Consider the following 11,730-nt stretch of genomic DNA (forward strand, 5'->3'; position numbering starts at 1 on the left):
AAAACCCCCCCAAAAAAAAAAAAAAAAAAAAAAAAAAAAAATGGCCCCAGGACTCTTCGTTCTGAAGACAATGTCAGGGGGTCCCATCCGAAGTTCCAGTCTCTTCATATCTTTTGTTCTCAGGTCTATTATTTGAGCATTCAGGACCAACTTCAGACTTATAAAGTCTGACTAGGAGTTGGTGCTCCATAAGTGTAGGTGTCAGTGGACTGGTACCTCTCATTCCGGAGGTGACTGGAGAAACTCACGTAATTGCAACTCTACCACTTACCAGCTGTATGGCTTTGAAAAATTAGTAAGTTGCTTGGCCTCTCTCTGCTTCAGATTGCCACCTCTAAAATGGCAACATTCACAGTCTCTACCATGCAAAGCTGTTTCGAGGCTTACGTGATTTTGACTACATAAAGGTCTTAGAACATCACACAGTGCCTGCTCTGCAGAGCTCCATAAGTGACTGTAGTTACCAAGTATTTTTTTAAAAGATTTTTTATTTTATTTTATTTGTTATTATGATCTTATTTTTTAATTTGACCAGAAAGGAAGAGAAAGTAAGAAAGCAAGCTGCCAGGTCTGGGACTTGAACCATGGTCAACCATGTGGAAGTCCAGTGCCTTAGCCACCACATCACCTGTCGGCCTCCCAAGTATGTATTTATTTATTTAAGAGATTTTTGCTATAGGATATATGTGCTGGCTGGGGAAACAGTGAAAGTAAGAACTCACCCCTAGGAGGGATGGCCATGCAACAATCCCATCTCTTCCATTGTCTTCCGGGACTCAGGGCAGTCACGAACAAGCACTGGCTTGAATTTCAAGGAACTGCAGTCCGTAGTGTGGGAGTCCAACACTTTAACCACTACCCCACCTGCTGGTCCCTCAAGTATTGTGGTTTTTCTTTTTTTAAGAATTATTTATTTTTTATTTTATTATTATTATTGTAAATTATTTATTTATCCATTCCTTTTTTGACCAGAGAGAGCCACACAAAGAGAGAGAGAGAGAGAGAGAGAGAGAGAGAGAGGGAGGGAGAGAGAGAAACACCAGGTCCAGGCACGGTAGGCCATGTGGGAGTATCCAGCACCTTAACCGCCATGCCACCTGCTGGGCCCATTATTATTATTTTTAACTTGACCAGGAAAAGACAGAGAGAGGGAAAGTGAGAAAGCATGCTGCCAGGTCCGGGTCTTGATTCATGGTCCACCACATGGGAGTCTGATGACTCTAACCAAGAGGCCACCTGCCTGCCCCAGTATTGTTTTTGCCTTTTTTTTTTTTTTTTAAGAGAGATTTTTGCTATAGAGTGTGAAGGCTCGCTGGAAACACAGAGAGAAATAACAGACACACACGTGTACACACGCTGACGGGGGGGGGGCCACATCGCAATCCCTTTTCCTCCATTCTCCTCTCAGGATTTTGGGCACGCATGCACATGCCCCTCTGCCTCCTCCTCGCGCTTGAATTTTAAGCCACCAGTCCTGGAATCCAACTGGGTCCACTAAGTCCAGCAATGTAACCATTACGCCATCTGCTGGTCCCTCAAGCATTTTAATGATAACAATGATCTTTTTGTCATTGGTGGTGAGGTGTACTGGGTAGTGGTGGTGAGTGTAGGAGTGAGTGTCCTTCCTGATCCACTCCAAGTCTAGCAGGACCTGAGAAGACCTTGGCCATCCCCACCACAAGACTTCCTCTTCCCACTCAGGGCAATCTGATGATGCCAATGTATATTGGCTGCCCACCTGGCAAGCGCCTGGCTTTCGATATCACCTACACCCTGGAGTACAGCCGCATGCGGAACAAACACTACTTCGACTGCGTGCACAAGGACCCCGAGATGCCCTGCTTTCTCTTCCGTGACAGTGTGTGTCTAGTCCCTTCCTCTCCAAAGTTCAGTCCCTCTCGTCCCTGCCACGTTGCCCTCCTCTGTCACCTCCCCACGGTGCAGCTGTCCTCAGCTACGATCCTCGGTCCTCCATCCTTTCCCCTTCCTCCTCTCTCGGTCCTCCATGTCTCGGACCAAGCTAATTTTCTTCCCTTGGTCTCAACTCCCTGCGACTCTGCAGTGTTCTACCCCTTCTTCTTGATTCAAGATTTGGTGACAGGCGACTCGGGCAGTTTTACGGGAAGGTAAAAGCATGACCGCCTGTAGCAAGGGAAAGGGAAAGGAGGGGAGGCGGACTCCGGACCTCAGGGCTGGTCTTTGCGCACTTCACCCTGCAGCTATGTGCTGAAGGTGGTGGGCGGCGGGCCCACGCTGAGCGGTCTGAGGGACTACAGCGAGGAGGAAATCTACCGCTACAACAGCCCGCTGAACAAGTAATCCCTGCGGGGCCCGCCCTACCCTGCCTGCCTTTCCCTGAACCGCGCTCGAGCTTGGCCCCTGCAGACCTCGCGCTCGCTGCAAACCCCAGCCTCCTCCTATCTCAGGCCCCGCCCACCCCTGCCGCCCCTGCCCACCCCGTGCACCTCTCCACCACTGCAGCCCAGGGTGCACCCCGCCCCGCTGATAGCATGCGGTCCTGCACAGGACAAACAGCCTGATCTGGACCACGACGACCTCACGGACCACCAAGGACTTGGCCTTCCACATACTGTCCTATGAGAGCCAGGGCATCGAGTGAGTGAGCGGCCTAGTTGCAAGGCCCCCTTGAGCCCCCGCAGGCCCACAGTCCATCAGACCTGCCCATCCTTTCCGTTTCTGGGAGGCTTAATCTCCAAGTCAGGCTGACTGTACTCCTCAGCAGGATTGACTTCTGCACAAACTGGGCCCTCTGAATTGCCCCCTACTCTTTCTTCACACTTTAGCTCAGATGTCCCTTCGTCTAGGGCTTTTCTGACTTTCAGGATGGAACAGTGACCCCCTCTTGGCTCTCTTTGAGAGAGATTTTTGCTATAGGATGCATGTGCTGGCCAGGGAGGCAGAGGGAGAGACAGAAAGTGAGAAGTCATCCACAGGAGGGATGGCCACGCAGCAATCCCTTCTCCATTCTCCTCTTGGGCCCAGGGACCTGGAGCACTCCCACGCAGCCCCTTGTGCTCCTCCTATTCTGCCTGATAGCTCTGGCTGTGCTCAGCATCCCAGCTCTGACCACTCTGGTGTCACCGCTTCATGTGGGGCTTGTCTCCCTCCTGGGAGTTCCTGACGAGTATTTTGAGTGAGAGAACAAGCAAATGAATAATGTAATTCATAGAAGGCACTTATTGGCATTTGAATGGAAATGTTAACAAACGAATAAAAACAAGGGACAAATTAGTGTATAGGGATTTAATAACTTTTTAAAAGATTTTTATTATACGTGGAGAATAATAATTTTTGCTATATTATGTGTGTTTCTGGAGAGACATAGAGACAGAAAGCAAGAAATCACCCCCCTGAGGGGTATGGCCACACCGCAATCCCTTCTTCTCCAGTCTTCTCACAGGATTTTGGGCACACAAGCATTTGCACCTCATGTGAATTTCAAGATTCCAGCTCTGGGACTCAAACTGCAGTCAGCCATTTGGGAGTCTAGTAACATAACCATTACACCATCTGCTGGTTCCACTATTTTGGGAGAAAGATTTTTGCTAGGGGCCAGCAAGTGGCATGATGGATAAGGGCACTGGACATGATCGACTGAGGTTCAAGTCCCAGACCTGGTGGGTTGCTTTCTCACTTTCCCTCTCTCCTTCTCACTCTCTTGCTCTCACTCTTGCTCTGTCCCTCTCTGATCAAATTAAAACAAACAAAAATACTTAAATAAAATAATTCTTAAAAAAATATTTTTGCTATAGGGTGCATGTGAGAGAGACAGAGAAAGATGGAGAGAGAGAAAATGAGAAATCATCCCCAGGATCCCTTCTCCATTCTCCTCTCGGGATTTGGGGTACGACTTCACATGTGCCCAGCATGAGTTTCAAGCCACAGGTCCAGGACTCAAACCATGGTCGGCCATGTAGGAGTCCAACATCTTTACCTCCATGCCACCTGCTGGACTCTCAATAACTATTTTTATAATGAAAGGAAGAAAACTATGCTATAAGCAAGTGAAGGCAGTGAATTAATGAACAAACTAAATTGTTTTTTGGAGAGGTTTTTGCTATAGGGCGTGTGCGCTCGCCAGAAAGACAGGGAGAGACAGAGAGACAGAAAGTGAGAAATCACCCCCGCAGGGAAGATGGCCACACTGCAATCCCTTCTCCATTCTCTTGAGATCTTGGGCATGTATGCACACGCACCTGGCGTGAGTTTAAGCCACCGGGTCCAGGACTCGAACTGTGGTCGACTATATGGGAGTCCAGTGACATAGCCATTATGCCATCTGCTAGTCCCCTGAACAAACTAAGTTTTTTACCTAGTCAGTATTCAGCCTGTGTTTTTTTGTTTTTTGTTTGTTTGTTTGTTTTTGCTATAGGGTATGTGCACTCACCAGAAAGAGACAGAGAGACAGAAAGCGAGAAATCATCCCCCAGAGGTTGATGGCCATGCCTCAATCCCTTTTTCTCCATTCTTTTGGGATCTTGGGCACGTACACACCCAGCATGAGTTTTAAGCCACCGGGTCTGGGACTCAAACCATGGTCAACTACATGGGAGTCCAGCAACATAGCCATTACGCCAACTGCTGGTCCCAGCCTGTGTTTATTAAATAGTGAATAAAGGAGAAAATAAATAAAAGATGAGGCATTATATGCTCAACCCATATTTGTGGGATGAAGGAATGAAGGCAATAAAGAATGAGTTGACACTTAATAGGTACACAATCCATAATCTGGACTAGTGCACATTCAGAAGTGAATTGACAGGGCCAGCAGGTGGCGAGGAGGTTAAGGCACTGGATCCCCCATGGCTGACCACATGATTCGAGTTCTGGCCTGGGCAGCTTGAGAATCACACTAGGTGTGTTGCGTGCCCAAAATCCTGAGAGGAGAATGGAGAAGGGATTGTGGCATGTGCATTCCCCCCCCCCCCCCAGGGGGCGATTTCTCACTTTCTCTGTCTCTGGCGAGTGTGTGTGCGCCCTCTAGCCAAAAATAAAAATAAAAGAAGAAAGTAAAAGGAAATGAATTGACAGATGGAAGCAGGAAGCAGGAGGAAGTGGATGAGGAGACAGACAATCTGTGGCAAGGGAGACGTTTAGTAACCATTAATGGACGAACGAATGAAGGACTGAATGAGAGAAGGCATGAGATTGCACCCGGCTGGTGCTCACCAAGAGTGTGTGTGTTGGGGGTGGAGGACACCAGGGGTTGGCACAAACTGGGCTTGGTTGGCAGTACAAGTGCTTACCCTTGGGCTCCCAGGTGGCTCTGTCTGGAGAATTCACCGTGCCATGACACCATTCCCCAAAGCATCTTCGCCCCTGAATTCTTCTTCAAGGTGTTGGTGAGCAATAGGTAAGCCAGGCATGTGGCCCAGGTGGGGGTCAGGTGCCCAGCCACTCCCCCAATCCTGGACCCCATCCTTTGCCAGAGACGTGGACGAGAGTACGTACTGTGACTACCAGCTCACCTTCCTGCTGCACATCCATGGGCTCCCCCTCAGTGCCAAGCGGGCCCTCTTCATTCTCACTGTGAGTGGCTGCCTAGGAGCTGCCCTGCTGGGTGGGCAGGGGCCCCCAGGCTGAGCACTCACGCCTGCCGCACCATGCCTAAAGGTGTCCTCCAGCATATTTTTGGGCCTGGTGCTCCTCTACATCATCATCTGCCTCCTGTGGCCCTACATGATAAAGGTCTGCAGCATACTCCGCTGGAAGATCAACAACATGATCACCTCAGAATCCTACTACAGCTACGCCACTTCTAAAGTCTTCACCACACCACCTGGTTCCGTGGGAACCTTCAAGGAAGGACACCTCTAAAGTTCCCCACAAGGCAGGGGGAAATAAACCCAAGGAGACCTTCAGGAGGAAGTTGCCAACCTGAGTCTCTTGTCGGTCCCAACCCCTAGCCACCCCCAAGCCTCCCCTACTAGGTCCATCTTGGAAATACAATCTGTCCTCCATCCCAGGCCTCTCTGTTTTGCTTGAATATTCATTTCTCATTCAGACCTAAATAAAGTCTCATTTCGAGACCAGCCGTGGGACCTTGTAAGGGGTAATATTCAGTTGGGTTGTACAAATAACAGCCTCACAGGTCAGTAAAATATCAAAATGTCAGGGGACAGCAGATAGTGTAATGGTTACGTTGCTGGCTTCCATGTAGTCGGCCACAGTTCAAGTCCCAGATCCAGCAGCTTAAACTCATGCCGGGCGAGTGTGCGTTCATGCCCAAAATCCTGAGAGGAGAATGGAGGAGAAGGGATTGAGGTGTGGCCATCACCCCTGGGGGGTGATTTCTTGCTTTCTGTCTCTCTGGCGAGTACACATACCCTATATATCTAAAAAAAAAAAAAAAATCAAAATCTCTCAATGCCAGCTGCTAAATAGTGACTTCTCTGTGTGCCTGTTAGCTCGGCCTCTTCTGCAGAGTATGCCAGATCTCCCCAGGGTCCTGCGATCTGCATTCTACTCTGATTGGTGCCCCTGCTGTAATAGTTGTTAAATATTTTGAATAACAATATGTAGTGACTTACAAAAAGGACACTAAAGAGGTTAGGATTTTTATTTTAGTTCCCAGTCGGAATCATTTCACATTGTCTACATGGAAACTGTAATTTATGGCTCTGTTAATACCAGCTTCAGGTATAGTTTGATCCAGAAGTTCTCAATGTGCACAGGTTTCTGGCTGTTTCTCTGTAGTTTTCCCTGCTCTGTCCTCTTGAGTGTGATCTCTGACCTTAGGGCAACTACCTTTACCATCTGAGGCTGCACATCCACATGTGATATTGTCCAGAGAAAGGAGCTGCTGGGTTCTAATATTCCCAGCTAAAAGTCCTGTCAGTCCCTCTGACTAGAGGGATTTGGGTCACTGGGTCACCACTCTACCAGTCATATTGTCAGAAGAATGAGAACCTCAGTTGGTTTAAGCCAATCAGAGCCCACTCCTGGAGGTGAGGCAGAGTCAATCCCCCCCTAATCTCTTGTTTGTGTGTCCAGGAGGGCACCGTTTTTATAAGGAAAATGTGCTGTCAGGAGGAGGTAAGAGTCTGGACAGGCAAAAGGCAAATGGAGCTTCCATACTCTACTCCTTGTCTACTCATTAATCTTGACTCCAGCCTCTCCACAGGGCCTTGGGTGAAGAACCCACAGGTGTCACCAGTCACCTCCCCATACCCCAATTCCTTTATTTTACGAGGCACCAGGGGAGGGACCTGGACCAGGTATTTCCTGGTGAGTTAGCCAACATCCAGAGCAGGCAAGACCCCTGAGGTGTGATGCTTGTGGTTAATCATGGGAGCATTCAGAGCCAAAAAGCCAAAGAATGTGGATAGATGTAGGAAAATGCCCTTGACCACCCTGCGAAGGATGGCTGAGGCCTGGAGGCAGAGATCTCAGGTAGGCAGGAGGTAGGGATCTAGGCAGAAGAGGATGGGACTGGACCAAAGCCTGGAGAAAGGAGGAAAGGCAGGGGGAAGAGTTCTCATGAGGCCTAGAAGCATTTTGTAGGCTAGAAACATGCAGAGACTGGGAAGAGGATGGAAGGCAACCCAAAAAATGGGAGAAAATATTTGTAAATCATGTATCTGATAAGAGAGTAATATCCAGACTATATCTCTTACGGGGGGCCTACAGGTGGTGTGGTAGCTAAGGGCGCTGGACTCCCACATGGCCAACCGTGGTTCGAGTCATGGAACTGGTGGCTTGTTTTGTCACTTTCTCCCTCTCTCTCTTCCCTCTCTGGCCAAATTTTAAAAATAAAGTAAAATAATTAAAATATATATATATATATATATATATTCTGTCTCTCTCTGGTCAGATTAAAAAAGAATAACAAATGAAATTAAATAATTTTTTTAAATGGGCGCTGGGACCAGCAGTTGGCATAATGGCTATGTTACTGGACTCCCATGTAGTCGACCGCAGTTCGAGTCCTGGACCTGGTGGCTTAAAGTCACACCAGGTGCGTGTGCGCGCATGCTCAAGATCCCCAGAGGAGAATGGAGAAGGGATTGCGGCATGGCCATCCTCTTTTGGGGGTGATTTCTCGCTTTCTATCTCTCTGTCTCTCTCTGTCTTTCTGGCGGGCGTATGCACCCAATAAGAAAAAAACGCTCACAAAAAAAAAAGAAAAAAAAATGGGTGCTCGCTTCGGTAGCACATATACTAAAATAGGAAAGATACAGAGAAGATTAGCATGGCCCCTGCATAAGGATGACACGCAAATTTGTGAAGTGTTCCATATTTTAAAGTCAAAAGACAAAAAAAAAAAAAAAAAATGGGGGCTGGCGGGGGGCAGGGTTGTTAAGGATGGCAGAACCCCCTCCCACATGTGCAACCGCGGTTTGAATCCTGGACCTGGCGGCTTGCTTTCTCACTTTATCTCTCTCTTTCTCTCACTCTGTTCCTTTCTGTGACCAGCTCTCACTCCTTCACTCAGGAAACCTGTTCGGCTGTCTCCCCGGGTCGGGACATTATTGGATGATGAAGATGGGAATTTTAATGTCTCTATTGACTGATATGCATGGTATTCCTTCTGGGAAAAGAAATGTAATACACCATAAAGTTATTTGTGATTCAATGTAATATAAACAAGATTATGATAATAATAAATCAATTAATTATAAAACAAGTGGGCAGCTGGCAGGCGGTGTGGTGTTTAAGATGCTGGACTCCCACATGACCGACCATGGGTCAAGTCCCAGACCTGGTGGCTTGCTTTCTCACTTTCCCTTTCTGACTCTCTTTTGTTAAAATAATGATAATTAATGATAAAATTAAATAATCCTTTTAAAAAGATTTAGAAATAAAATAACTGTATATAATATAGTTTGGTGCTAGCAGGTGGTGTTGTGGTTGAGGTGCTGAATTCCCACATGGCTAACTGCAGTTTGAGTCCTGCTTGAAACTCATGCCAGGTGCACATGCGTGCATGCCCAAAATCCCAGGAGGAAAATGGAGGAGAAGCGATTGCAGTGTGGCCATCCCCTCTGGTGATGATTTCTCACTTCTCACTGTTTCTGTCTCTTTCTGGTGAGTGCACATGCCCTATGGTAAAAACCTTTAAAAAAAATTTAATGGTTACAGCTTGACTCCCACATAGTCGACCATGTTTGAGTCCCAGATGCAGCGGCTTAAAACTCACGCCAGATGTGTGTGCATGCGTGCCCAAAATCCAGGGAAGAGAATGTAGGAAAAGGGACTGCGGCGTGGCCATCCCCTGGGAGGTGATTTCTCTCTTTCTGTGTCTCTAGTGAGCACATGTACCCTATAAGAAAAGTCTCTTAGGGACCAGCAGATGGCATAATGGTTATGTTGCTGGACTCCCATGTAGTCGACCGCGGTTCGAGTCCCGAACCCGGTGGCTTTAACTCACGCTGGGCACGTGTGCATGCATGCCTGAGATCAAAGGGAACGGAGGAGAAAGGATTGCAGTGTGGCCATTCCCCCGGGGGGTGATTTCTCGCTTTCTGTTTCTCTGTCTCTCTCTGTCTGTCTAGTGAGAGCATGCGCCCTATAGCTCAAATCTCTAAAAAAAGCTCTCAAAAAAAAAAAAAAAAAGAAAAAGCAAAGAAAAGAAAATATAGTTAAGGATCTTTATTGTAGCATTGTTAGTGGTGGTAAACAAATACTAAAAATAACCTAAATAGATACATGGGACCCATTAAATGAAAGTATCTATCTATAGCCATGTATATAGATAGGTGGTTAAGGAAGCTGGATTCCATACGGCCTACTGATTTTAATTTCAGACCCAGAGGTTTCAGAAATGCTCTGGGCATGTGTGAATGGGTGGCCAGAATCTCAGCAGGCTGGAGAAATAGAGTAGATGAAATTGTGGCCCGACCATACCCCACTGAGGAGTGCTTTCTTCTCCCTCTCCCTCTGTCCCTTTAGGTAAGCACACATGCTCTCTGAAGAAACTAAAAGAGATACAACTAAAAAGATAAATATATATATAATAAAATCCACTAATATGTCCATTGAGCCACAAATACATCATTTTTAAAGAATTATTTTCTTTAACTTTATTTATTTGTTTATTTTAATTTGACCTGAGAGGGAGCAAGAGAGAGGGAGAGGAGAATAGAGAGAGAGAGAAAGTGAGAAAGCAAGCCACCAGGTCCAGGACTCAAACTGCAGGTGGCCACATGGGAGTCCAGTGCTCTTAACCACCATGCCCCCTGCCAGCCCCCAAACATATTATTTTTGGTAGGACCAGCAGTTAGCGTAATGGCTGTGTCGTTGGACTCCCATGTAGTCGACTGTGGTTCAAGTCCGGGACCCGGGAGCTTTAACTCATGCCGGGCGCATGTAGGTGCGTGCCCAAGATTCAGAGAGGAGAATGGAGGAGAAGGGATTGCGGCGTGGCTATCCCCCCTGGGGGGTGATTTCTCACTTTCTGTCTCTCTGTCTCTCTCTGTCTTTCTGGCGAGCCATGCGCCCTATAGCATAAAACCTCTCCAAAAAAAGAAAAAAAAGATTCATTTATTTCATTTTATTTGCTATTATTATTTATCTTTTATTTTGACCAGAGAGAGACAGAGACAGAGAAAGAAAATAAGCCACCAGGTCTGGGACTTGAACAATATTTGGACATGTGGGAGTCCAGTACCTTAACCACTGCACCACCTGCCGGTCCCTACCTATACTTTCATTCACTTATTCAACAGCTATTGACTGTATACTAGTATGTGCCAGTCTGGGAAATACTAGAAATTCAGCAGTAAAAGAAACTTGGCTCTGCTCTCATGGAGCTGATATTCTACAATAGCTGGTGGAAATTGAGTTGGGTTTGAGGAAAAGTGATGTTGAATAGCAGGCATAATATCTATGCATTATTGGAAGAAGTAGAATTTTGGATAAAATTTTGGGAACTGGAGCCAGCAGGAAGCGTGGTGGTTAAGGCACTGGACTCTAGTCTCTCTCTCTGTATGTCTTTTTTTTTTTTTTTGGAGAGGTTTTTGCTATAGGGAGTGTGCGCTCGCCAGAAAGACAGAGACAGAAAGTAAGAAATCACCCCCCAGGGGGGATGGTCACACCGCAATCCCTTCTCCTCCACTCTCCTCTAGGGATCTTGGGCACGCACGCACACGCGCCCGGCGTGAGTTTTAAGCCACTGGGTCCGGGACTCAAACCACAGTCGACTACATGGGAGTCCAGCAACATAGCCATTACGTTAACTGCTGGTCCCTCTCTCTGTATTTCTCTGGTCAAATTAAAATAAATAATTTTAATTAAATAAATATATATTTTTAAATTGAGAACCTTCCATTTCCATTCGACATTTAAATCCACAGGGGTGGATAACTTTTGTATTTTGTGCTTAATTTGTACAAGCCTGGAGGAAAACGGGAAGGATGCACTGAGACCTGGGTTCAAGCCTGTCTATAAACTGGAGAGTAACACCGCTGTCCAGATAGTTCTCTAGCGCCACCCCTCGGTTTAGAGAAGCTGCCCTGAATGTGGAACCTCGGAGGCAGTTCCTAGCCTCCAACACGCCCGCTGAAGCCGGGGCAGCCATATTGCTTACGGGAAGAGGGAGCATTGCAACTGCAGTCATTTTCAGTTAGGGCAGGACCCGACTTCCGGTCGCCATCTTGAGTGACAGCAGAGGCGGAGCTCCAACTGACATGTTCATTAAGGGCAGGGCTCCGAGGGCACCTCCCCAAGAGCGGCGGCACGCTCCCCGCGGCGAGCAGAGGCGGGCAGCCG

At 47.3% G+C, this 11,730-nt stretch overlaps 2 protein-coding genes and 1 non-coding gene across 3 annotated transcripts in view; all 3 read left to right on the top strand.

The window, feature by feature from the left end:
* CATSPERG (catsper channel auxiliary subunit gamma) overlaps nt 1-6,046 on the top strand; it is a 38,779-nt gene extending 32,733 nt beyond the window's left edge. The window contains exons 23-29 of the mRNA XM_006161751.3: nt 1,702-1,858; nt 2,063-2,126; nt 2,220-2,315; nt 2,527-2,616; nt 5,282-5,374; nt 5,451-5,550; nt 5,635-6,046. Of these exons, the coding sequence (XP_006161813.2) occupies nt 1,702-1,858; nt 2,063-2,126; nt 2,220-2,315; nt 2,527-2,616; nt 5,282-5,374; nt 5,451-5,550; nt 5,635-5,838 (804 nt within the window). The 3' untranslated portion in view covers nt 5,839-6,046. The remainder of the gene's footprint in view (nt 1-1,701; nt 1,859-2,062; nt 2,127-2,219; nt 2,316-2,526; nt 2,617-5,281; nt 5,375-5,450; nt 5,551-5,634) is intronic.
* Nucleotides 6,047-8,157: 2,111 nt separating this feature from the next.
* On the top strand, nt 8,158-8,264 carry LOC114004599 (U6 spliceosomal RNA). The gene has a single exon (XR_003546713.1). It is a non-coding gene; the product is annotated as a U6 spliceosomal RNA (small nuclear RNA).
* A 3,362-nt stretch (nt 8,265-11,626) lies between these two features.
* The window catches only part of PSMD8 (proteasome 26S subunit, non-ATPase 8), a 7,980-nt gene continuing 7,876 nt past the window's right edge, over nt 11,627-11,730 (top strand). The window contains exon 1 of the mRNA XM_006161752.3: nt 11,627-11,726. Within this exon, the coding sequence (XP_006161814.1) occupies nt 11,649-11,726 (78 nt within the window). The 5' untranslated portion in view covers nt 11,627-11,648. The remainder of the gene's footprint in view (nt 11,727-11,730) is intronic.

The sequence above is a fragment of the Tupaia chinensis genome, unplaced genomic scaffold (assembly GCF_000334495.1).
Source record: "Tupaia chinensis unplaced genomic scaffold, TupChi_1.0 Scaffold138910_1, whole genome shotgun sequence".
Taxonomy (NCBI): domain Eukaryota; kingdom Metazoa; phylum Chordata; class Mammalia; order Scandentia; family Tupaiidae; genus Tupaia; species Tupaia belangeri.